The sequence below is a fragment of the Aotus nancymaae genome, unplaced genomic scaffold, assembly GCF_030222135.1.
Source record: "Aotus nancymaae isolate 86718 unplaced genomic scaffold, 86718_ANA_hifiasm-v0.15.2.pri h1tg000010l, whole genome shotgun sequence".
Lineage (NCBI taxonomy): Eukaryota > Metazoa > Chordata > Mammalia > Primates > Aotidae > Aotus > Aotus nancymaae.
In genome coordinates this window covers 36023854-36050935 of record NW_026988421.1, presented here as the reverse complement: position 1 = coordinate 36050935, position 27082 = coordinate 36023854, and the positions used below count along the sequence as shown (strand labels likewise).

Sequence of the window (27082 nt, the reverse complement as noted above, 5' to 3'; positions counted from 1 at the left end):
CCAATATGATACCAATTTGAATTTTTAAATTTGATCTGCCTTCTTATGTATTTTCTGAAAATTTTTAAAAATGTAATAAATGTAAATACAGTATACTTTCTCTAAGTTACACATATAAATAGCTCAGATTTTTACTGTTTGAACACACAATTTTATTTCCTAGACTTTCTCTACCTTAAAAAAAAAGGCCAGGTGCAGTAGCTGACGCCGGTAGTCCCAGCACTTTGGGAGGCCGAGGCAGGAGGATTGCCTGAGGCCAGGAGTTTGAGACTAGCCTGGTCACCCTAGTGAGACCCCAACTCTACAAAAAATAAAAAATAAAAAAATTAGCCAGACATAGCTGTGCATGCCTGTAGTCCCAGCTACTCAGGAGGCTGATGTGGGAGGATTGCTTGAGTCCAGGAGTTTAAGGTTACAGTGAGCTATGATTGCACCACTGTACTCCAGCCTGTGTGACAGAACGAGATTCTGCCTATAAAAAAAAAAGTATAGGGCCGGGCGCGGTGGCTCACACCTGTAATCCCAGCACTTTGGGAGGCCGAGGCGGGTGGATCACGAGGTCAAGAGATCGAGACCATCCTGGTCAACATGGTGAAACCCTGTCTCTACTAAAAATACAAAAAATTAGCTGGGCACGGTGGCACGTGCCTGTAATCCCAGCTACTCAGGAGGCTGAGGCAGGAGAATTGCCTGAACCCAGGAGGCGGAGATTGCGGTGAGCCAAGATCGCGCCATTGCACTCCAGCCTGGGTAACAAGAGCGAAACTCTGTCTCAAAAAAAAAAAAAAAAAGTATATATGTTGCCAAATCGTGTTTACTGCAGACAGAATCACCATTTTATTGCTTATGTTTAAAGTTCAAAGTTTTTTAGATTTTTCATTTGTCATATTAAGACTAATGATATTAATTATGTTCCTAATGGGCATACAGCTCTCCTCCAAGTTGTGATTCAGGCACCAATGCTTCTTCCATTTTGTGCTTCCACCATCTTTAACAAGCCATTTCCAGGGTTTTTGAAGAAGGGGAAAGAACAAGGAGACTCACAAGGGGAGATTTTGGGGAGCTAAGCCTAGAAGTATCACGCATCTCCTCCTCTCACATGCTACTGACCAGGACTCAGTCATGTGGCCACAAAACTGCAAGTGAAGATGCAAAATGTGGTTTAGCTGTTTGCCCAGAAAGAAAAAGAAATGGTTTGGTAAACAGCCAGTTTCTACCACACATACTTTTTTTCTGTTTAATCATAATAACTGCATAAGACATGTACTGTAATTTATACCACTTACTGATGGGGAATCTGAAATTTTGTTTTTTATTTTTTTCATTAAAAAAATATTTTTTTTTGTTTTTTGAGTCAGAGTGTCGTTCTGTTGCCCAGGTTGGAGTGCAGTGGCACAATCACAGGTCCTCCCACTGGAACACCTGGGCTCAAGCCTTCCTCCTACCTCAGCCTCCTAAGTAGTTGGGATTACAAGTGTGCATCACTATGCCTGGATAATTGATATTGAAATTTTGTTAGACTGAGTACTGTACCTAATATTTCACAGTTAATAAATGGCAAAATGGAAACTAAAACCTCAGCAGTCCAATTTCAGAAACCATATTCTTTATAAAGTTAACTATAACATGACTGATACTCATTTCACTGAAGAAGAATATTTAGGGCTTTTTTTTAGTTGTAAAAGAGGTTGGATTTTTAGAACTGGAAATAATCCAAATTAATCATTTTAGAGCTGAAGAAATTGAGATATAGAAGTAGAATGTCATAGTGAAAGTCAATTTATTGCCATTCAAGTATTATACTATATAAAGAAACATTTTTAAAAGAAAATATAACGGCTGGTCATGGTGGCTCATGCCTGTAATCCCAACATTTTGGGAAGCCAAAGCGGGTGGACAACTGAGGTCAGAAATTCCAGACCAGCCTGGCCAACATGGTGAAACCCCATCTGTACTAAAAATACAAAAATTAGTTAGATGTAGTGGTCTGCGCCTGTAGTCCCAGCTACTCGGGAGGCTGAGGCATGAGAATCGCTTGAACTTGGGTGGCCGAGGTTTCAGTCAGCTGCGATCAGGCCACTGCACTCTATCCTGGGCTACGGTGCAAGACTCTGTCTCAGAAAGAAAAAATATAAAAAGAAAATGTAATTGTGACAACCTAACAATGTATATTACCTTTTCTAAAAGTTAATTTAACTTCTTAAACTGTGTGATTCAATGGAATTAAAATAAGATTTCTTTTTCTTATTTTCATTCTTTTGGATTTTCTTTTTAGTTGACATATAATAATTGCACATATCCATGGGGTACATAGTGATGTTTCTATACATACAATGTATAGTGATGAGATCAGGGTAATTAGCATATCCATCTCAAACATTTATCATTTCTTTATGTTGAGAACATTTAGTATAGTTGTCCTATTTGAAACCATATATTATTGCTAACTATAGTTATCCTACAGTACTATAGAACACTAGAACTTATTCCTCCTATCTGGCTGTAATTTTGTATATTTTAACAAATTTTAGCCTATCTCTTCCTTTTCTCTACCCTTCTCAGTCTCTAGTATCCTCTGTTCTACTTTTTACTTTTATGAGATTAGCTGACCAGTATCATGACTCATGCTCATAATCCTAGCACCTTGGGAGGCTGCAGCAGGCTGACTGCTTGAGCTCAGGAGTTCAAGACCAGCCTAGGCAAGATGGTGAAACCCCATCTCTTCAAAAAATATAAAAATTAGCTGTATGTTGCATGGTGGCATGCGCCTGTAGTCCCAGCTACTTGGAGGCTGAAGTAGGAGGATGACTTGAGCCTAGGAGGGTCAAGTGAGCTGAGATTGTACCACTACATTCCAGCCTGAGTGACAGAGCCAGATCCTGTCTCCAAAGAAAAGAAAAGAAAAGAAAAGAAAAGAAAAGAAAAGAAAAGAAAAGAGCGATCAGCATTTCTTAGCTTCTACATGTGAATGAGAACATGCAGTATTTGACTTAACATAATGTCCTCTGGTTCTATCCATGTTGCCACAAAAAATGGGATTTCATTCTTTTTTTGTTGCTTAAAGTAGTATTCCATTGTGTATATGTACCACATTTTCTTCATCCATTCATCATTGTTGGATACCCACGTTGATTCCATATCTTGGCTATTGTGAATAGTGCTGCAATAAACATGGGGGTGCAGACCTATCTTCAACATATTGATTTCAGCTCCTTTGAGTATACTCAGTAGTGGCATTGCTAGATCATATGATTGTTCTATTTGTAGTTTTTTGAGGAACCTCCATTCTGTTCTCCATAGTGGCTGTACTTTACATTCACAACAGTGTATAAGAGTTCCCTTTTCTCTGCATCATTGCCAGCATTTGTTATTTTTTGTCTTTTTGATAATAGCTATCCTAAATGGGGTAAGATGATACCTCATTATGTTTTCGATTTACATTTCCTTGATGCTTAATTATGTTGAGCATTTTAAAATATATTTCTTGGTCGTTTCTGTATCTTCTTTTGAGGAATTTCTGTTCAGATCATTTGCCCATTTTTTAGTTGGATTTTTTTTTTTTTTTTTTTGAGACGGAGTCTGGCTTTTTTGCCCAGGCTGGAATACAGTGGCACGATCTTGGCTCATTGCCACCTCCACCTCCAGGGTTCAAGTGATTCTTGTTCTTCAGCAACCCAAGTAGCTGGTACTACAGGTGTGCACCACCCCACCTGGCTAATTTTTGTATTTTTAGTAGAGATGAGGTTTCATCATGTTGGCCAGGCTAGTCTGGAACTCCTGACCTCTAGTGATCCACCCACCTCAGCTTCACAAAGGGCTGGGATTACAGGCATGAGCCAGTTTTTTTTTTTTTTGCTATTGAGATATTTAAGTTCCTCATATATTTTGGCTATTATTTTCCTGTCAGATGAATAGTTTGCAGATATTTTCTCCTATTCTTTTTTTTTTTTTTAACTCTGATTGTTTTCTTTTTATTTTATTATTATTTTTTTGAGATGGAGTCTTACTCTTGCCAGGCTGGAGTGCAGTGGTGTGATCTCAGCTCACTGCAACCTCCGACTCTCTGGTTCAAGCAATTCTCCTGCCTCAGCCTCCCAAGTAGCTGGGATTACAGGCATACACAACCATGCCCCTCTAATTTTGGTATTTTTAGTAGAGACAGTGTTTCACCATGTTGGCCAGGATGGTCTCGATCTCCTGACTTCGTGATCCGCCCGTCTCGGCCTCCCAAAGTGCTGGGATTACAGGCGTGAGCCACCGCGCCTGGCCCTGATTGTTTTCTTTAGTATGCAGAAGGTTTTTATATAATCTGATTTGTTTATTTTTGGTTTTGGTGCCTATACTTCTGAGATCTTACTAATAAAATTTTTTTCCAAGACTAATGTCTTGAAGCATTTTTCCTGTGTTTTCTTCAAGTAGTTTTATAGTTTTTGTGTCTTACATTTAGGTATTTGATCAATCTTGAGTTGACTTTTGTACAGGATGAGAAGTGGGGGTCTAGTTTTGTTTCGTTTGATTTTCTTTCTTTCTTTTTTTTTTTTTTGAGACGGAGTTTCGCTCGTTACCCATGCTGGAGTGCAATGGCGCGATCTCGGCTCACTGCAACCTCCGCCTCCTGGGTTCAGGCAATTCTCCTGCCTCAGCCTCCTGAGTAGCTGGGATTACAGGCACGCGCCACCATGCCCAGCTAGTTTTTTGTATTAGTAGAGACGGGGTTTCACCATGTTGACCAGGATGGTCTCGATCTCTTGACCTCGTGATCCACCCGCCTCGGCCTCCCAAAGTGCTGGGATTACAGGCTTGAGCCACCGCGCCCGGCCTCGTTTGATTTTCATATGGATATCCAGTTTTTCCAGCACCATTTATTGAAGAGACTGTCCTTTCCTGAGTTAGTGTTCTTGGTACCTTTGTCAAAAATCAGTTGACTATAGATGTATGGATTAATTTCTGGGTTCTCTATTCTGTGCCATTGTTCTATGTATCTGTTTTTATGCCAGTACCATTCTGTTGGGGTTACTATGACTTTGTAGTTTATTTTGAAGTCTGGTAGTCTAATGCCTCCAGCTTGTTTTTGTTTTGTTTTGAGATGGAGTTTCACTCTGTCACCCAGACTGGAGTGCAGTGGCTCGATCTCAGCTCACTGCAACCTCTCTCTCCTGGGTTCAGTGATTCTCTTGTCTCAGCCTGCCAAGTAGCTACGACTACAGGCTTGTGCCACCGTGCCTGGCTACTTTTTTATTTTTATTTTTTCTGTATTTTTAGTAGAGACAGGGTTTCACTTAGCATGAGCCACTGCACCTGGCCTGTCTTTCTTTTTCCCTCAAGATTCCTTTTTGTGTGTGTGTGTGTGAGATGGAGTCTCGCTCTTTCACCCAGGCTGGAGTGCAGTGGCACAATTAAGCTTGAAATCTTAATAATTCACAACCAGTGGATGTCATGTAAATTTAAGCTTTGTTGTTTAAGGTCTTTTGAGTTTTTGAGTTTTTTTTTTTTTGGAGATGGAGTCTCATACTGTTGCCTGGGCTGGAGTACAGTGGCACGATCTTGGCTCACTGCAACCTCCGCCTCCTGGGTTCAAGTAATTCTCTCGCCTCAGCTTCCCGAATAGTTGGGACTACCGGTACCCACCACCATACCCAGCTAGTTTTTTTGTGTGTGTATCTTTAGTAGAGACGGGGTTTTACTGTGTTGGCCAGGATGGTCTCAAATGCCTGACCTCATGATCCGCCTGCCTCAGCTTCCCAAAGTGCTGGGATTACAGGCATGAGCCACTTCACCCAGCCCTTTTTGAGGTTTTATATAAATTTTATGATGATTTATTTCTGTGAAGAATGTCATTGGCATTTTAATAGGGATTGCATGGAATCTATAGATTATATTGGATAGTATTGTCATTTTAACAATATTAATTCTTCCAATCTATGAACATGGGATGTCTTTCCATTTGTTTGTATCCTCTTCAATTTATTTTATCAGTGTTTTCCTTGTAGAAGTCTTTCACCTCCTTGATCAAATTTACTCCTAAGTTTACTCCTTATTATTTTTGTACCTATTATAAATGTATCTAGTTTTCTGATAGAAGAATGATCTCTTATTTGGACACTAATGTCTTTTATCACCTTTTCTGTTAAAAAGGTTTTGTTTTAACTTGGAGAGTTTGCCTTTCAAGCAGTATCCAGTAGATTATAGAATGGTGGGTGAATTTTGCCAAAGAGATGGAGCAGTTGATCTTAAAAGACAGGTTGTTGTTAAGAATATACATGGATATGCCTGGCACAGTTGCTTATGCCTGTAATCCTAACACTTTGGGACGCTAAGGCGGATGGCTCACCTGAGATCAGGAGTTTTGAGACCAGCCTGGCCAACATGGTGAAACCCCATCTCTACTACAAATACAAAAATTAGCTGGGCATGGTGGTGTGTGCCTGTAGTCCCAGCTACTCAAGAGGCTGAGATAGGAGAATCACTTGAACCTGGGAGGTGGAGGTTGCAGTGAGCTGAGATCATGCCACTGCACTCTAGACTGGTGACAGAGTGAGACTCCATCTCAAAAACAAAAAAAAAGAATACTCATGGGTGCGGTGGCTCACACCTGTAATTCTAACACTTTGCGAAGCTGAAGCGGGAGGATCACCTGAGGTCAGGAGTTTGACACCTGGCCAACATGGTGAAACCCCATATCTACTAAAAATACAAAAATTAGCCAGTCTTGGTGGCAGGCATCTGTAATCCCAGCTACTCAGGAGGCTGAGGCATGAGAATCATTTGAACCTGTGAGGTGGAGGTTGCAGTGAGCCGAGATCCCACCACTGCACTCCAGCCTGGGAAATAGAGTGAGACTCTGTCTCAAAAACAACAACAACAACAAAAAGAATTTGAATGGGTGTATTCAAGGGATAATGTGAGGTGGGGAGAAGAGTACATATGATATAATTAAGCTTGAAATCTTAATAATTTACAACCAGTGGGTTTCATGTAAATGATATTAAGTTTTAATGTAGAAAAATAAATAAATAGTGGCATTGGTCAAATATGATGTCTTCTCAGTTCTTCTTTTGCTTAGGATTTTTAAAATATTTTTGAGACAGTTTCCCACTCTGTCACCCAGGCTCAGTGCAATGGAATGGTCACAGCTCACTGCATCCTCAAAATCCCAAGCTTAAGCAGTCTGCCTACCTTAGCCTTTGAGTATCTGGGGCTACAGTCACACCACTACACCAGACTAATTTTTGCTATTTTATAGGGTCTCACTATGTTGTCCAGGCTGGTCTTGAACTTCTGGATGCAAGCGATCCTTTCACATTGGCCTCCCAAAGGCTGAGATTACAGGCATGAGCCACCACACCTGACTGATTTAGGCAGTTTTAAAAACTAAGTCATTTTTCAATGTATTCTCTTCCCGTCCTCCAAGAACATTAGAGTTACTTAGGGAAGGACTCAAGAAAGTGGGAGAAGGGTTTTTTAATATTATGGGACTGAGAACCAAGTTCAAATACTAATTCCATTAAGAAGGAAAAAAACATTCTTCATTCTCAGTCTTGAGGGGTGTGAGCTTGGGGGATAGCAGGATCACAGTTGATGTAGGGGACAGGAGAGAATTAATGAAGAGTGAGTGTTGTGTACTAGAACCTGAGCCTAGTCATTCCTCATATCCTTTCTCATTTTGAACAGTGAGTTAGTATAGTCTCTGTACTACCAAAAGTGGTTTTTGTCATATAATTAAATATGTGTTTTTAATTTAAGAAGTAGGATGGACTTTTGTTTCGTGTCTTTCTTGAGCATATTATGTACAAATCCCAGAGACATTTTTGTGAGATAGGAATGAATAAGTGGCAGTGCAAAAGGATTTTTAAAAAATTATTTTGGTGAGAAAGCTTTTAGTTCCTTTCCTCAGTCCCATCAGCACTACCTCAAATAAACACACAATCAGTATAAACAGTTGCTTACTTTCTTTGCCAAGGCAATTTCAAGACAAATCCTGTAATACGTATTCTCCCCACTTCTGTCAACCAGAATGCCTCCCAGAGCACCACTGGCTAAAGAATTAGACATTGTCAGAAAGGGTGGGAAAAACCATTTTGGTGATTCTATTGGAAAGTATACATGCTTCAAAAGAAGTAGTAAATAAAGCTGGATAGAGGGAAAAAAACAAAACAAAACAATGGATGTTTATTCGAGGGGAAGAGAAAAGAGAGAAGTCATAGGTTACTAAAAGATGATATTTGGGTTCTTCATACAATAATAATATTTTTATTTAGCATTTCTTACATACCAAACACTAATATAAACACTTTAACATTTATTAACTCCTATAATGTTTTAAACAATCCTGAGAGGTAGGTAGTTTTCTTATAGTTAACTAACGAAGAAACAGGCACAGTAAGGACAACTGTCTTGCTCAAAGTAACACAACTAATAAGTGGCAAATTCAAGATTCAAATTTAGGCATTCTGGTTTCAGAGTTCATACCCTTAACTGCCAGGCTGTTCAACCACTCTAGTATGTATTAGGCCTTTCCTCTATATAAGTTTGTAAATTCACATAATTTTATTATTTATTATTTAATTTCCCACTACTCAAGTTTGAGGGAGGAAGCCATATATATATACACACACACAGATACATACACACACACACACACACACACACACACACACATACATATATGTATACATATATTTTGAGTTGGAGTCTGGCTCCCATCTTGCGGGTTGGCGTGAAGTGGCGTTAGCTCACTGCAACCTCCGTCTCCCTGGTTCAAGCGATTCTCCTGCCTCAGCCTCCTGAGTAGCTGGGACTATAGGCATGTCCCACCATGCCCAGCTAACTTCTGTGTTTTAGTAGAGACGGGGTTTCACCATGTTGGCCAGGATGGGAAAGCCATATTTTATTTGTCTTTTTATCCCTAATTAAGCACTGTTCTTTTTTTATAGAGATGCTTACTGAGTAAACGAGTCAATTAATGAAAAGTGAAAAATTTCAGTGACCATTTTCCCCTCTAATTTTAGGATCTTCACATTATATAGCAGATCACTACCACTTGATCTGGCCTGTCGAGTCTGGGATGTATTTTGCAGAGATGGGGAAGAATTTTTATTTAGGACTGGATTAGGAATACTTCGATTATATGAAGATATTCTCCTACAGATGGACTTTATTCATATAGCACAGTTTCTAACTAAATTGCCAGAGGATATCACATCGGAAAAGCTGTTCAGTTGTATTGCAGCCATTCAGATGCAGAATAGCACTAAAAAATGGACTCAGGTACAGTGACTTTTTCCTATCTCTAATAGATGTGTCAAAGCAGTTGATTTATTATAAAAATGTTAGGTATTTCTTAAATGTTAGTGCTTAAAAATATGTCTTTTAAAAATAATTTTGGACTTCTAAAAAGTAAGAGTTTAAATCAAATTGCCCACTTTTCAGCTATCCAAACCTAGGGCTTTATTTAGTGAAGCACAACCCACAATAATCATTTATTTGCCAGAGTAGTTATTACTTTGGTATTTCAAATAGAAAACAATTTTATTATATTAAATACCTGCTGTGTACTAGGATTAGTAGTTGAAAGAATATATAATGTATGGCCCTGGCTTTTAGATGCTTAGTCTTGTTAAGAAAGTAAAAGTATTGGCAATCTAAGTTAAGTGACATAAAAGGATAGCAGTATCACTCAATCCATGAATGATATAAACAATTGGCATTATTAAATTTGCAGTTTTATTGGTTCAGAAAATGTTATGTTACCAAATAGTAATTTCAGAATATTTGGCAATTGTTAAAAATCGAAATCTAATCATATTTCATGATTAGAAAAAAATTAAAAAATAAAGGGGATTTGAGAATGGCACACTTTCAGGGGACAGAGTTAAGTATAATAAAGCTTTTAGGTTTATAAACTATAGTTATTTAAGTCTCTTTAATCTGGGTAGTAGTTTTTGAGGATTAATCTTTATTTTATATAATTTTCAGGTCTTTGCATCTGTAATGAAGGATATTAAAGAAGGAGACAAGAACAGTAGTCCTGCTTTGAAAAGCTAGTCTTCAAAATTGACAGATGAATTGACATATAAAAGGTGGTTTTTAGATAAAGGTTTTTTGTTTCCTATGTAAAAGGCATGGAAGAAAATGTTGGAGATATCTAAAAGAATCAAGAGGTAGAAAACTGCGATTTTAGATTTTATGGCTGAAGTAAATAAAATAAGTAACTTATTGACAGTATTAATAAAATGTTATTTTGTAGGTAGAGTCATTTTTCAAAGGAAAAAGTTTAAATGGTGAGTTTATACTCCATAATTTGGAATAAACAGTTTAATGCAATAAATTTTTTAAATAGCTTTGGAGATAACTTCAAATTTTTACATCTTTTCTTTTGTAACAGTTACCACAAAGATACTCTGGAGGTTAGAACAGGATTGTTAAGTACTACTGCTAACCTCCAAAGTACTATAGTACAGACATTGTTTCCAGTTTTGAACTTTTGAAGATATTATAGACCAGTAGTAAACAAATTGGTTGTAAATTATCTAAGTCACTGAAGGTGTCATTTATCTTCATTCATAAGTTGGGGTAAATGTGAGTTATCTAGGAACTGGAAATGTTGGTGGATGATTGTTTATTGTTTGTTTAGATGTTTTTCCACAGTACTGTGTCCATTTTTTTTTTAAGGGAAATTTGTTGTCTTCCTTAAGGAATTTCTATCACTCAGAATTGTAGCTGTTCTGGTTCTAGTCTAACAAATTATTCATCTAATAATTTGACATTAAGAAAACTATAACTGGCAGAAGGAAAGTTCTTTGCACTTCAGTGGATTGAAGACTTGACTTTGAGAGTAAGTCCAGAAATTTATGAAATTTCTCAGTGATAAGAGTAAAAAGTAATGAATCCTGAGAGTTCTTAAATAGCATGCTACTTGGCAAGACTTTATATTTTTTTAGTTACAATTCTTCCACTGTCTATAGAAACAAAATTTGTTAACTCCAGTTTGAAATTTGAAATCTAATATGTAGCTAAATCTATGACTTGTAAAACACTATGCATAATTTTTCTAATCAGTAGAAATAAGAGGAAAAGAAAAAGATAAAGTTAATTTTTTTTCTAAGTCTACATCCTATCTCTTGATTCAATTGTCTGAAGAAGCTGTGTGAGGAGATAGTCTGGTTATTGGTTCCTTTATCTATCAATGCCATCCTAATCTCTTCACGTGTTACACTAAATGCTGCCTGTAACACATCCTCATCTTCTTTACTTATCACTGCTTTCTTCAAGGAAGATCTTGATACTGCCTCATCTACCTCATTATCAGCTAGTCTAGTTAGTGACTCTTTGGAAGATTGATAGCCTCTAAATGAGTTACCCAACTTCTGCTTCCTCGCATTGGCCACTTTGCATAGGTTTGAGAACTTAGCAGGTGCTAAATCCTCATGCCCACAGAGGCAGAATACTTTGAGGAATGGGAACATCTCTTCACTGTGTTCTTGGATCAGCCTTCTCTCAACCACCAAGAAATGCATGATTTTCCTGCCAACTCCAGGAAGTAGTGCTGTATGATTGTATCATTCTTTGATGAATTCTTTCATTGAAACATAGGGAGTCATTTCCAAAAAGGTAGACATGAGCTTAAATTAAATTGACTTATGAACACTGCCTGTGGGCCCTACAGTGTCATGACCCTCCAGTTGAAACAGAGCATGAATTATTTTTATGTTGAGTTCTTGAACTGCTAACCAGGTGTATGTTTCCTTGAAGTCCAGAGCAGGATCCAGGTCAGATGAAGGAGGTGGTATGCCTGGCTTAACTGCAGAAAATAGAGCATTGAACTTCTTCACAATGAGCTGCACTGGGTTTCTGTTTGGCTCTCTCACTGAATAGTAAATTAGGGAAAATGCTGCTTTTACTATTTTGCATTTTATGTCAACATTAACAGCCTTTTCTCAGTCAGTTGCTGTCCAGGGAACATGTTTCCCTTGGGAGGTCTGAACAGCATGATCTGGCTTGATGTATTTCTTGAGCTCTAGTACCATATTATAGAGTTGTTTAAATGTAGCCAACAGCAATGTCAGAACAATTGACATTGTCCCTCCATGATTGAATGCATTGGCTTTCGGAGCTGCTACTAGAGCCATACATGAGGCAGTGAACACATCTTTAGGTGGTGGCAAGGCTATATCTGATTGATAGAGATCTCTGATCTCTAACGACTTATTGCTATTGTCCTATTACGTTTAAATTTGAACCTAAACTAAATCACCTGAGTGTTATGAGTGATGTCTAACATGCCATTTGGTTAGATGTATAGTGCGTTTTTATGTTGCAGTTTGGTTTGAAACAACACTTAAGCACACTATTTCTGTTAGTGGTATATAGTTTTCAAACTAACAAGCCTGTGATCCTTGTTAGTGTAGTGACTGCCTCTTTAGGAGTATGGGACCCTAGGGTGCCCATGTATTTTTACCCTGTGGGTCATTCTAGCCTAGGGACTACTAGAGGACTCCTCAAAAGGTAACTGCTATTATAGGGACTTACTTAGTGGAAACTGGTAGTATAATAAAATATTGAAGGAGTGGCCATGGTCTTAGTAGGTTTTAGAATGACCTTTTAACTCCACTAACTACTTACTTGGTGTTGATGTCTCTGATAGAGGAAATACAACAACCTCTAGCAGTAATCTCATTCAGGTTATACTACCTGCCTAAATTTAATCATACTTGTATGTATTTGTTTCCTCAGTTGGAACTAAGTTACTGTATTTCTTTTTCTTATTTTTTTATTATTGTACAGTTTCTTTACCTTTCAAGTATAAATGTGTATATAAAATGTAAATACAAGGAATTCACTAAAAACCACTCATAACAATTACTGTGTAAATAAAACTGGTAAGCAGAGTAATTACTTGAAGTGAGTCTTCATTACTTTGGGGATATCTGTTTTATTTAACTGCATCTCAAGAACAAAAAGGAAATACTCTTTGTTTTTGTTGGCCAAATTTGTCTTCCAAGGAATGTACTAGGCCTTCAGTCTTTTGAGACTGGCAGTACTGGCAGCTAAAATATTGTACTGTATCTTTGCTTGAGCCCAGTATGTAGGAAATATGTGATAATTCCCATGGTCAATATATGGCAGTTTTTGTTGTTGTTGTTAAAGTATATTTTTAATTAAAAAAAACTTTTCCTAATATACACAAGATAATGTGAAATTTAATGTGATGTTTCATTTGTTTGTCTACTCAATATATATATATATATTTCTTACTTAATGTTCCTTTAGCCCAGGTCTACATTGCATTATTTAAATTCTGTTAGAAAAAAAAATGGCTGTTAGAAGACTCCAGTAACTCGCATAGTTTTCTAAAGTCAGTTTTTGCTGATGTCTTTTGCATTTGTGACCTTTGAGTATATTTGTTTGACTTTATAAAATTAGGTAGCATTTGCAAAAGGACATTGACATTTTCAATATCTCTGACTTCAGGATAATAGCTTCCTTGTAGCTTAGGAAATGTTATTTTGACCTAGGCCAGTCAACTCTTTAGAGTCTACACTACTGAAGGGTATAATTCTAAAGCAGATAATCATGAAATAATTTATCTTACTTCATAATGTCATATGCTTTATTTTGATTTTTTTATTTTATGTTTTTGTTTGGATAAGATAAAATTGTATTCCAAGAGAGTATTCAGACACCAGGGACTAGTATAAAAAAAGAGTCAAAAAAGTGTGAGGTAGCATTGGACAGTAAGTTACATTAAAATTTGTCATGACTAATTAATAGTGTCAGAAAACAGTCTTCTGAGAGAAAAAAATGTTATTTTTGTATTGAGTCATATTATTTTGCTGTTTGACAAGCATTGTCTAAAATATGAATTCTCAACTGTAATAAAACCTCATTAATTAGAACTCACTGCTTTACAACATGTAAAAACTAAAATGAAATCCAAGATTTCAGGGAAACTAGCCACTCCAGAGGAAGCCCTGCCCTTTAAAAATATCGTTTGCTTAGTAAGAGTATAGTTGCAAAAGTGGGAAATTTGAATTAATACATTATATTTCTTAAGCCCTGATTATTGCCAAGCACTCTCTCTTAATATTTTGTTAGGCTACATAAAGTTTTAAGGCTTGGGATATTCCAAAATTGCCTTTCTTTCCAGATATTCTACTGTTCATAGTGATCATTCCTTGATCTCAGCTAAGGAGAATTTACTTATGTGCATTTTATTTTGTAGACTTGATTTATTTTCTAATAAACACCAGGAAGGAAATTTGACTTAAAATTATATTATGAAAGTGTTTCATTTCAACATTTATGTAAATAATAATGACTTTATTAAACTTAAAGTAAAATGACTTTTGTACTATTACAATGTATTTGAAAAATCATTTTTATAATATATAAATGACAAATGAATATAGACTTGAAGGAATATATAAAATTGTCAACAGTGAGTCAACATTCTCATTTTTCATCTTCAGGCATAATGCTGTATGCAGTGGTATAAAAGCAGAAAGTAAAGCTTCAACTTCTGGTCACAGCTGGGCATGGTGGCTCATGTCTGTGATCTTAGCACTTTGGAAGGCTGAGGTAGGAGCATCACTTGATCTGAGGAACTCCAGATTAGCCTGGGCAACATAGTGAGACCATCTCTACAAAAAAATTTAAAAATTAGCTGGGCATGGTAGCATGTGCCTGTAGTACCAGCTACTTGGAAGGCTGAGGTAGGAGGATCACTTGAGCCTGGGAGGTTGGGGCTACACTGAGCTATGATCACACCACTGGACTCCAGCCTGGGCAACACAGTAAGACCCTGTCTCAAAAACATTTTTAAAAAAATATTGCGGGAAGTTAGGAAACAAAAAAGCCTCATGTGAACCCTTGAAAAGTAAACACATTTTATGAAATTTTTAATTGGAATTATGTTTTATTATCTTTTTAACAGTGTAAATCAGCTGGGCATCGTGGCTCACACCTGTAATCCCAGCACTTTGGGAGACTGAGGTGGGTGGATCACTTGAGGTCAGGAGTTCCAGACCAGCCTGACCAACATAGTGAAAACCTGTCTCTACTAAAAATACGAAAACTAGCGGGATGTGATGGTGGGCACCTGTAATCCCAGTTACTCCGGAGGCTGAGGCAGGAGAATCACTTGAACCCAGGAGGCGGAGGTTGCAGTGAGCCAAGATTGCACACACTGCACTCCAGCTTGGGTGACAGAGCAAGACTCCATCTCAAAAAAAAAAAAAGTGTAAATCAATTCCTATCATTTCTTTGCTCAAGATTCTCTAATGGCATTCCTCATAATAAAAATCCATACTCTTTATCCTGGTCTGCATGGTCCTAATTGATCTGGTCATTGCCCATCTTTCCAATTTCAGCTACAATTTATAAACATTCTGTGGTAGACACAGTGGACTTATTGCCATTTTTCAATTTGTCAGCCTTCTATCCACCTGAGGTCTTTCTTCCCTCGGAATTGAATTGTTTTTGTCTAGGTCTTTGTATGGCTTATACTTTATATCACTACTTAAGGTCACTTCTTCAGAAGACTTTAAACATCTATCCACTATTCTCATGATCTTACTCTACTTCATATTTCTTTATAGTTTCTATTACATATTACCAACTGACATTGTTTTATAGTGCTGTCTGTTGTTTCCACTACAGTATAAACTCTGAGGTCAGAAACATTGTCTTATTTACTACTGAAGTGCTAGTACCCAAAATAGTGCATGGCACTACCCTACGGTAGTTATGGATGATTGGATTGTTTTTATTTTGGTCCATTCCTCACTGAACTTACCTTTTCATTTAAAATTTTTATCTGGGCTGGGCGTGGTGGCTCACGCCTGTAATCCCAGCACTTTGGGAGGCCGAGGTGGGTGGATCATGAGGTCAAGAGATCGAGACCATCCTGGTCAATATAGTGAAACCCCGTCTCTACTAAAAATACAAAAAATTAGCTGGGCATGGTGGCGCGTGCCTGTAATCCCAGCTACTCAGGAGGCTGAGGCAGGAGAGTTGCCTGAACCCAGGAAGCGGAGGTTGCGGTGAGCCGAGATCGCGCCATTGCACTCCAGCCTGGGTAACAAGAGTGAAACTCCGTCTCAAAAAAAAAACAAAAAAATTTTTTTTTCTATTATAGATACTGTTTTTGGTTCACTCAGAAACTTAAACATATAAAGGTTGGGTAGAAGAGAATGAACTAGTGAAAGTTAGGATAGGAATATCAAGAGAATGTGGGGTCAGAAAAGACAGCAGACAAGACTGTTTCCATAAAGGAATGATTAACAGTGTTATGTTGCATTGAGGTTGAAATAAGAACTGAGAGAAGTCAATTAAACTTGGCAACGTGGAAGTCATTAAACCTTAGTGGGCTACTTTGGTGTATGTTGACTGTTGCAATCACAGGGTTGAAGAATCAGTGGGAGGCAAGGAATTAAACATTGCTAGTGTAGATAATTATAAAGGCAAGCTTTAAAGGGGAAGAGAGAACTGATAATAGTTGGTAGGAAAAAGGAGGTTCTAGCTGGTTGCAGTGGCTCGCACCTATAATCCCAGCTACTTGGAGGCTGAGGTGGGAGAATCCCTTGAGTTCAGGAATTAAAGGTTACAGTGAACTATGATGATACCACTGCACTGGGTGACAGAGTGAGATTTTATCTCTTAAAAAGAGGGAATAATGATTTCTAATCTAAAATAATTTCTGAATAGGCAGCAGGGAGTTGGATCCAAAATACAAGATGAGAGAGTGATAAAGGTATTCAGGATGTGGATGGGTTTGTAAATTTGATGTTGGTAAGCTGAAAGGGGAATTCTGTCTTGTAGCTATTATTTCCTTTGTGAGATAGGCCAGAAGTGGGGCCATCTACTGTAACAAGAGGGAGCCTGGGTTTTGTTTTGTTTTGACTTCTATGATTGGATGGATGGTTATGCCATTAGTTTGAAAAGGATTCTGTAAGAGGAAGACATTTTGTGTGAGTAGGGAAAAGTGACTTGTAACATCTTCCTTAGAAGAAAATCCCCAGTGCCTCATCTGGAGGGTCTACCTCTGACTTTTTGTTCCACTCCCCCTTGCCAATTTGGCTTCAGTCATACTGCCCTTCTCTCTGATACTCAAACATGACCAAGTGTATTCCTGCTTTACTCTCTGTACCCGTGTAGTTTCTGCTTGGATTGCTCTTCTCCCAGGCTGGCTAGCTTCTTGGCATTTGGTTCTCTGCTTAAGTGTTTGTCACTTCTTCAGACACCTGATTACCAATCTAAAATTCTCCCTTTTCACCCCAACTCCTGGAATGTGAGTTCCATATCAACAGGGATTTAGTCTGTCTAGTTCATTGCTATACAACTCCTATTATAGTTCCTATAATGCATCCAGGAGGCATTTTAATTTTATTTTTAATTTTTGTGGGTACATAGTAGGTATATATATTGATGGGGTACATGAGGTGTTTCGATACAGGCATACACTGTGAAATAAACACATCATGGAAAATGGGATATTCATCCCTTCAAGCATTTATGCTTTGAGTTACAAACCATCCAATTATACTCCTTATCAAAAAATGTATAATTAAGTTTTTATTGACTATAGTAACCCTGTTACACAATCAATAGTAGTTCTTATCCATTCTTTCTAATCAGGAGGCATTAAAAAAAAAAAAAACACAGAAGAAAACAAAATAAATGTAGGCCCTTAAATAAAAGTGAATGAACAAGAGTTTTCACAGCCACTTTGAAGGGAGAGTTTGCATGATGGCAAAGACGTGCCAGGAAATGCACCAACGCACTTTTATTAGCAAGTGTGGGGCCAGATGTTAGTTGAGATGTCTGTTCTTTGAGAATCAGATGAGATTTTCTTGAACTCCATCTCATTTGTATTTGGACAAATTCATTCCCTCTCCCCGCTCCCCGCTCCCCTTTCCCCTCTCCCCCCCTCTTCCCTTCCCCCTTTCCCCCTCCCCTCTTCCCTCTCCCCTCTCCCTTCTCGCCTGTAGAGCAGAAGATGCAAAGAACAAAGTTTCTAGAGAAAAAATGAATGGAGGAAAGATTTGGGGAGGTGGGCCATAATTTAATTTGTATTAGTCCATTTTCACGCAACTAATAAAGACATACCCAAGACTGGGTAGTTTATGAAGAAAAAGAGGTTTAAGGGACTCACAGTTCCATGTGGCTGGGAAGGCCTCACAATCATGGCAGAAGGCAGAAGGTGAAAAGCACATCTTATGTGGTGGCAGGCAAGAGAGAGAATGAGAACCAAGTGAAAAGGGTTTCCCTTTATAAAACCATCTGTTCTCAATCTTGTGAGACTTTACTACAAGAACAGTATGGAGGCAACTGCCCCCATGATTCAATTATCTCCCATTGGGTCCCTCCCACAACATGTGGGAATTATGGAAGCTGCAATTCAAGATGAGATTTGGGTGGGGACACAGCAAAACCATATCAGAATTCAAAAGAACAAGGAAAGATTTTTCAATGTATTAGGGAAAAACCCCATAAAAAGCAGTGTTTCAAAAGTCAAAGGGAAAGAAATTTTGGAGGATAGGTTGATGAAGGTCAAAAATCTTAAGTAGAGGGAGGGTGGGTACAGTGGCTCATGTCTGTAATTTCATACTCTGGGAGGTAAAGGCAGGAGGATCCCTTGAGCCCAGGAATTCAAGACCAGCCTGAGCAACATAGCAAGACCCTGTCTCTACAGAAAATTTTTTAAAATTAGCTGGGTGTAGTGGTATGCACCTGTAGACCTAGCTGCTCAGGAGGCTGATGTGGGAGGATCACTTGAACCCAGGAATTTGAGGTTACAGTGAGCTATGATTGTGCCACTGCACTCTAGCCTGGGCAACAGAGCAAGACTCTGTCTCAAAACAAAACAAAGCAAATCTTTTTTTTTTTTTGAGACAGTTTCACTCTTGTTGCCCAGGCTGGAGTGCCATGGTGCAATATTGGCTCACCACAACCTCTGCCTCCTAGGTTCAAGTGATTCTCTTGCCTCAGTCTCCCAAGTAGCTGGGATTACAGGTGTGTGCCACCACGCCCAGCTAATTTTTTTAATATTTTTAGTAGAGACAGGGTTTCTCCATGTTGGTCAGGCTGGTCTTGAACTCCCAACCTCAGGTGATACACCCACCTCGGCTTCCCAAAGTGCTGGCATTACAGGCTTGAGCTACCGCACCCGGCTTTTAAAGCAAATCTTAAGTAGAATAAAACTGATAGCTATGTTTTAGATTAGAAGGAGATAGGATTTAAAGTAGCTATTAATAGAAGCTACATTTTATCTTGAAATAATATTGAATGAACTAGGAGTAAAAATCTTATCAAGCAAATGGGCTCACTGCCCATTGCACACAAAAGCCAGTAACTATGGCACCTGCCTTTGAGAAAAGAAAGGCTTTATTGCAAGTGGTCAGCAAGGAGACAGGAGTGGGCTCAAGTCTGTCTCCCTGATTTGGGGTCTAGGGCAAATTTTAAGGGATCCGAGAGCAAGGGAAAAGATTTTGGAATGTTGGCTTGGCAGGGTCTGATTGGAGGGCTTCAAATTGTACCATTTAAGGTAAGGTACTGTTACAGAACTGAACTGCGGTCCACTTGCCTGGCTCAGGAAGACAAGATATCCACACTGTGCTTTTGCAGCTGTAGGAATTGGGGCAGCTCATACTTAAAACCCAAACTCCCTGATGGCTTGCAGGTAAGGATTTTTAAAGGCAGGGGTAAATTTCAGGAAAGCAGAAATACAGGCAAAGTCATCAATTAATACATGGAGTCTATGCATTGTTTTGACCAAAATGTTGAGGCATCTTAAAGGGTGGGGGAGGGGGGCTTAAGGAAGAGGTCATAGATGGATTAAAAGGTTTTCTGATTTGCAGTTAATTCAGGAGGTGAAGCTTTGTCTAAAAATTTGGGGAGCTGAGTGTGGTAGTGTGTGCCTGTAATCCCAAAATTTTTCCCTTTGACTTGGGAGGCTGAGTGAGAGGATGGCTTGAGGCCAGGAGTTTGAGACCAGCCTGGGCAACATAGTGAGACTCCATCTCAATTTTTAAAAATTAAAAAATAAAAATTTGGGATCAGCAGAAATGAATGCTAGCTCTGCTTGTGTGTGTGACCTCCTTCAGGCCCCTCAGGAATAAATTTAGAACAAATGAGGCAACAGAGTGCCAGCAGATGTGTTTGGTGGGGCTTGGGGTTTCTAAAAAACAACTCAGAGACATATGTTAAGATATTAGTTTTAGTTTTTATAGAGGAACCAAACATCTCCTGAATTTAACTTCCTTGGCTGTTGTTTTAGGCTACTATTACCTTCTTCTTTATCAAGTTGCTTATTTGCTTCTCAGGGCTAGCTAGGTTCCTAGAATTTCCCTTGAAGGAACTCAAGATTTTCCTTTATTCCCATGGTTGGAGGGCCCACAGGCCCCTACAGAAGGAGGGTCCCTGCTCCTTCTCAGTATGAAGTTTTTTTGTTTTGTGTTTTTGAGACAAGGTCTCACTCTGTCACCCAGGCTTGAGTGCAGTGTTGCAATCTTGGCTCACTGTATCCTTGACTTCCTGGGCTCAAGTGATTCTCCCACTCAGCCTCCCAAGTAACTGGGACCACAGGCATGTGCCACCACGCCCTGCTAATTTTTGAAATTTTTGTAGGGGCTGGGCACAATGTGTCACACCTGTACTCTCAGTACTTTGGGAGGCTGAGGTAGGTGGATCCCTTGAACCCAGGAGTTCGAGATCAGCCTGGATAACGGTGAAAAACCATCTCTACCAAAAAAACAAAAACAGACAAAAAACTCCCAAACCACAAAAATTAGCCTGGCGTGGGCTAATGTCCACCACTAAAATGTCCCAGTGTGGTGGCTTGCACTTGTAGTCTCAGCTACTCGCTAGGCTAAGGTGGGAGGATCACCTGAACCCAGGAGATGGAGATTGTAGTGAACCAGGATCTCGCCATTTCACTCCTGCTTGGGCAACAGAGTATTACCCTATCATAATAAAATGAAATATTTATAGAGCCTAGGTCTCCCTTTGTTGCTTAGGGTGGTCTTGAACCCCTGGGTTCAAGTGATACTCCAACCATGGCCTCCCAAAGTGCTGGGATGACAGGCATGAGCTGCCACTCTAGGCCTGTTGAGGCAGATTTTAGCCCCGCATCTTCTGGGCCAACAGACTTTTCACTTCTGAAAGAGCTACTGAGTTCAGGTTTCCATCTTCTTGGTTCCCAGTGTTGTTAGAGGTCAAAGCATTTTCTATTGAACATTCCTGGGCTTTTGGCTCTGTTATGAACTAACTTGACATTACGTTATTAACAGACTAGGCCCAGTTTGGGGGCTGGTCCCACAATTACAAAAATACCTGTATTTCAGGCCTCTATTTTATCACAAAGTGAATGTAGGCTTTTCTGTACAAGTCAATTTAAACATTAGTCCATCGGTTTTCTCACTTGTAGGAATAAAAATAATCTGCTCTGCTAATTTTAGTGTTATGAAAACTGCTGAGGATGGTTATGACGGACATGCAAGGTAAACCCCCTCCTTTTTTTTTTTTTTTTTTTTTTTTTTGACGAAGTCCCACTGTCGCCCAGGCTGGAGTGCAGTGGCGAGATCTCGGCTCACTGCAACCTCTGCCGACTGGGTTCAGACGATTCTCCGGCTTCAGACTCTCGAGTAGCTGGGATTACAGGTGCCTGCAACCACGCCCAGTTACTTTTTGTATTTTTAGTAGAGACAGGGGTTTCACCATCTTGACCAGGCTCATCTTGAACTCCTGACCTCGTGATCCACCTGCCTTGGCCTCCCAAAGTGCTGGGATTACAGGCCACTGCGCCCGGCCGGTAAATTCTTAAATTTTGCAGACACAATCATACAAAGTTGTGAGAGTCAAAATGAAGGAAACAGGTTATTACATGACAGGTATATTTAATGCCATAAATCCGAAGAAATTGGAGATGGGAAAGGGGGCCCTGGAGAGGGAGATAAAGGAAATAGCTGAAAAGGAATGCAAACAAGAAAAGGAGGAGTTTAAAGCTGAAATGAAAATCAGGGACAAGAAAAGCCCCGCTCCTTCCTTCAGTGCCTACTCAAATGAATGAATGCTGCTTGGTTCCCTGAATCTTCCCTTCTGCTGGCCACTCTGTTTGGTCCATCATTGCTTTCAGCTCTCCCTTATCCTAAACGGCTTACTTCAACCCAGTCATAATCTTAATTTCCTGTTCCTTTTCTCTCCCGTCCCACCCACAAAAGAGCCCTCCTCTGGGCCAGTTCGGGGGATTTTCACTGAAGGTGTGAGCCGCGTGCTACTGGTACGGCGAGGCTGGCCCTATAGAAATGTTTCTGACATCCTCGAGCGGATATGCACAAGTCTCCACCTACAGGATCACGGTTTTGGGGTGCGCAATCACAGCAGCCAGCGTGGGAAGGCGCCGTATTATAACTGTAATTGCGTAGTTTGGAACCATCAGATCTGAGAGGAAACTGGGTCCTCCACGGCCGGCTGCCTCGCCCAATCTCACAGGATAGTTACCGGCTGAGTTTGGCAGCAGGACCCAGTTTCCTCCAGACAGAGGTCCAAATAAAGGCTCACGGTGGCCGCAGACCGGTCTTCACGAAAACACTAAGCTGCGCCAAATCTCGCGCAGCAGGGCTGGAAGGCGGGCGGGGAATTTAAGGTATCGCGAGATGACAGGATTTTCCCGCGAAGGAGAAGCGCGCTTTTTCCCCTGGCGGGGAATTTGGCGAGGAGGCTGGGCTGGGAGCTGCTGTGTGGTATTAGCTTGCGGCATTGCAGTCTCTGAGAGGAGGGGACCTGGCTCCTGGTTGAGTGTCCAGGCATGCCAGCGGAACGGCCCGCGGGCAGCGGCGGTGAGTGAGGGGAACCTTTCGGGTGCGGGCGGCGGCGTGAGGGGTTGAGGTGGGCAAGCATGGAGGCTGTGGCGGAGCTTAGAGGGGGGAGCCGACACCGTGCAGGGACTGAGGAGGAAAGGAGGGTAGGGAAACTGCAACGGTGAGTGGAGGACACCCCGGAATCGCACATATTAGCAAGCCGGAGAAGATTTCACACAGGACACTTCATTGTCCTGAGCATCTCGAGTTGTAAATTGGTCCAGGCAACTTGTAGACGTTGTGAAGACCTGAGGTATCTGAGAGGTGATGCTGGCATCCCCTGCGTGTTCGGCTTTTGCTCCAGTGCATCTCGGGTGGGAGAAAGGCTGTTTAATGTTGGAGTTGAGTAGTTAGTAATTTTTTTTTTTAAGTTGCAATTTGAAAGCCTTCTCCTCCTCAGGCTCACAAACTCCAGAAATGGTTGAACAATTAGGCACTGCCGTGATTACCCCAGCCATGCTAGAAGAGGAAGAACAGCTCGAAGCTGCTGGACTAGACAGAGAGCGGAAGATGCTGGAAAAGGTAATTTAGGCATCAGGTTCTTCGTCGTGAAAGCCGGTGGTAACCTCGGCTTTAACCCGGAGGTGTGGTTTGTGTTTTTTGCTTTCCTATTTAGTGGGCTTTTTCATAAACTTGAATGAACACAGCTTTGTTACTTGTCATTTTGTATGTCTACAGATACTGCCTTTGAGAAACCTTTCGCACGTGCTTTGGTGTGTTTCTGTGAGATGTAGTCTTGGTAGTCCCATCTCTTTTAAGTGATCATTTCATATTGCATGTTTAGCCATGAAAAGTCGAAGTCGATATTGAGTTTTTTCCTTTGTCATCCTTATTTCCTTTAAAGATTACCTTAAATGTATGTCTGATGGCAAACACGAATCGCTAAAACCTGCAGAAGTAGTGTACTAGACTGAGGGCAGGAGAAGTTAGCATCAATCAAAGGCTGGGCTGGAATCCAAGTCTAATGATTACCTTTTAGTGTAGTGCTGTTTTCCACCAACTTGCTGTTTGTTTTCCTTTTGGTTTCATAGCTTGTGTATTGCTACATAAGATTCTTGAGTTAAAAATGTGGTATACTTTTTCAATGATAAGTTGCTGTAGTTTTCATGTAGAGAGTATTTTGTAGATAACTAAAAGCAGTTTTTAACCTGAAATATTCTTGTTTAAAGTTCCACCCTGCTGCTTGATTCATATGCAAGAAAAAGAATGATGGCTGACTCTTAATAGGTGGTTTTCTTGTGTTTTATTAATTTATTAAACTCTACCGATATTATGATAGAGGTTATTTTTTGATATCTCCATTTACAAATGAAGAAATTGAGGGAGAAGGGCACACAGTAAGTGTTGACACCAAATTTGAACTTGGGCTGCCTCCAGAATTTCTGTCCTTATTAATATTGAATTAACTCATCATGATTATAAAACTACTTAAGTTGGAAAATAATGCACCCCCAAAATAATGCACTCCCAAAAATAATGCAGCCCCAAAAGATAGAGGCTATTTTCTATCAACAATAAGTTTTTTGTCAGCATTGTTAATACTTTATGAACATTTATTATGAGGCATGCATTGTTTTGAATGCTTTGTATGTATTTACTCATTGAATCCTCAACTATTCTGTGAAGCAGATGTTCATTATTACTATTACTGCTATCAGACTTAACTAGTTTAATTACTGGTAGAAACAACTGCTATTATTGAACTACACAACTAAATAGACTTTTTTAGATTTTACAGATGAGGAAACTGAGGCACAGGGAGGTTGTTTGGGTGCTACAGTAAGTAAATGGCAGAACAAACTTTCCATTGTAGGCCGTGTAGTTCTAGAATGCACATTTTTTAACTACCATGGTATACTTTCACTCCAGTAATACTCGTTCTGTTATTACTGATGATTTCTGGTTGACTATAACAGTTAAGGTAATACATTAACAAATTTTCTTTAAGTCACACCGATACTTTTTGCTTCAGGGTAGATGCGAATTCATAGAATTGAAAGGTCTGACTTGAACTACCTTTTCTCAATTCTTTGAATTTTCATAGTACTTTGTTACACAGAATTTACCATGATCAAATAAGTAATGATAAATACTTCATATAAGTTTTTGATTCTTTCTCACTTTGTTTCTTGAGGGTGCGTCACTTCCTGTTTTGTTTTTGTAGGCTTTGCACCTGGTACATAGTAGGCAATCAGTAAATGCTTATTGAATATCTAACGATGATGAAATAGTATTTTATAATATACAAGATTATATACATATAATAAATATACTTATTAGGTATATAACAGGTGAATTGTAAAGTACAAATTCTGGGGCAAGTGCCCAGAATGGAATCAACTGAAGAGGTCTAAGAGGGATATGATAATTTTGTCCTGAGTAATGTATCTTCAGTTTTATCTTGTTTCTTCATATACTCGTGAATGTTAGGTAGGGAAATGCATTTAAAGAAAGATATGTCTGAGATATGACAAGAATACATTTTCAGAAGGCATTATTAGTTCAAGGGAAGAAATACTTCACATTTATAAAGATAAGTCAAATATGTAGTATTGTATATATTTGCTGATGAAATAAAACAGGAGTCAAATGACCTGCTACTTTTAATGACATTTTTAAGCTTATGAACTAACATTTTGCAGTCAGTCCTGAATTTAATAGTTATGCATCATAGAACCTAAAGAGTAATTTTTAATCTATGTTCAGTCCTTCCACTGAAAAAGTATATAGCTGTTTTCATGGCTGGGTGTGGTGGCTCACACTTGTAATCCCAACACTTTGGAAAGGCCAAGGTGGGTGGATCACCTGAGGTCAGGAGTTTGAGACCAGCTTGGCCAACATGGTAAAACCCCGTCTCTACTGAAAATACAAAAATTAGCCAGGCATGGTGGTGCATGCCTGTAGTACACTCTGCATGCCAGGAGGCTGAGGCAGAAGAATTGCTTGAACCGCTGAGATAGCACCACTGCACTCCAGCTTGGGTGACAGAGCGAGACTCCCATCTCAAAAAAAAAAAAAAAAAGTATGTAGCTGTTTTCAATTTTAAGTGTGTATGTAATTTGCTAAAACATTGGTGTTGTGGGTCCGTGTTATTACATTGTCTTGTTATGTACAGATAAGGAAAGTTTTTGATTATTTTTTTGCACTTGACCCTCCTAAAAAGTGATTGCCTAGGTGACACTAAAAAATTCTAAGAAATGTTTTCAGAGTCTCTTCTTGTTTAAGATTAACAAACAAGTCTTTGGGGGCCAAAGAATTCACTATGCAAAGGTAGAGATTCCTTTTCTTTTGGGAAAATACAGTATTTATGGGCATGTATTTAGAAGTACTTAAGAGAGAAAGAGCTAGCTTAAGTTCCTTAATTAGAAGCATTTATTTGGCTTTAGGAAATCCTAAGTGTCTTGAGGAGCCTAGAAAATGACTTTGACATTCATTTGCTACAGTTATTTTCTTTGACTTTTCACGAGCATTTTCCTTTAAAAGAAGTCATTGTTAGTCTAGGAGATTTGAGTATCGGTAATGCCTGTGAAGTGGAGGAGGGGGAAAGGTTGGAGTCAGGAGATTTCTTGGAGAGGTGAAATGATCATAATATGTGTAGGCTTAAATAGAACTCCTCCCACCCCCCCAATAAAAAATCTGAGATTGGTCTTGGGAGAGATAATGGGGTAGATAATGAGGAATTCTTAACATCTTGAACTCAATTTTAAGTTCTTTTAGGACAGCACTTCTTTTACTATAACCAATATACTACTGTGATTACAATATGCAACATGAGGTGAATATTATAAACAGGGAGATGAAAATTATTCAGATGATATATGGATTCTTAAATTTTTAAGTTTTAAAATTTAAGTTCAGTTAAAATAATGTGGATTTAACTTAGATATAGTTGATACCTTAAATCCTGTACAGAATTAGCACTTTTCTTTTTTCTGAGATGGGGTCTCGCTCTGTCACCTAGGCTGGAGTGCAGTGGTAAGGTCTCTTCTACCTGAGGAATTTCTACACTGAGGAATTTCTACCCTCAGTGTCCATTGGCATACTCATGCGCTGTAATTACCCAGAGTTTTTTCCTGTCAGGCACTTAGTGCTTTCAATAGATGGAGTTGCAATTTACCATAATATAATAATGAAATTGATAAATCAAGAAAAAACAGTGATAGAAAGATTTTGAAATACAGAAGACCAGGTTTAAGGATTAATCATTTTTATAGTATTATTCTAAT

At 39.2% G+C, this 27082-nt stretch overlaps 2 protein-coding genes across 4 annotated transcripts in view; both read left to right on the top strand.

The window, feature by feature from the left end:
- Nucleotides 1-14901, top strand: part of TBC1D12 (TBC1 domain family member 12) — a 126941-nt gene extending 112040 nt beyond the window's left edge. For 2 of the 3 annotated variants that reach the window (XM_064374094.1, XM_012454811.3), the window contains 2 exons: nt 9009-9267; nt 9976-14896. In XM_064374094.1, the coding sequence (XP_064230164.1) occupies nt 9009-9267; nt 9976-10044 (328 nt within the window). In that variant the 3' untranslated portion in view covers nt 10045-14896. Of the gene's footprint in view, nt 1-9008; nt 9268-9975 lie in introns of all 3 variants that reach the window. The other variant, XM_012454810.2, reaches the window with a different exon arrangement.
- Nucleotides 14902-22658: 7757 nt separating this feature from the next.
- HELLS (helicase, lymphoid specific) overlaps nt 22659-27082 on the top strand; it is a 49695-nt gene continuing 45271 nt past the window's right edge. The window contains exons 1-2 of the mRNA XM_012454813.3: nt 22659-22835; nt 23257-23378. Coding sequence (XP_012310236.1) covers nt 22805-22835; nt 23257-23378 — 153 coding nt within the window. The 5' untranslated portion in view covers nt 22659-22804. The remainder of the gene's footprint in view (nt 22836-23256; nt 23379-27082) is intronic.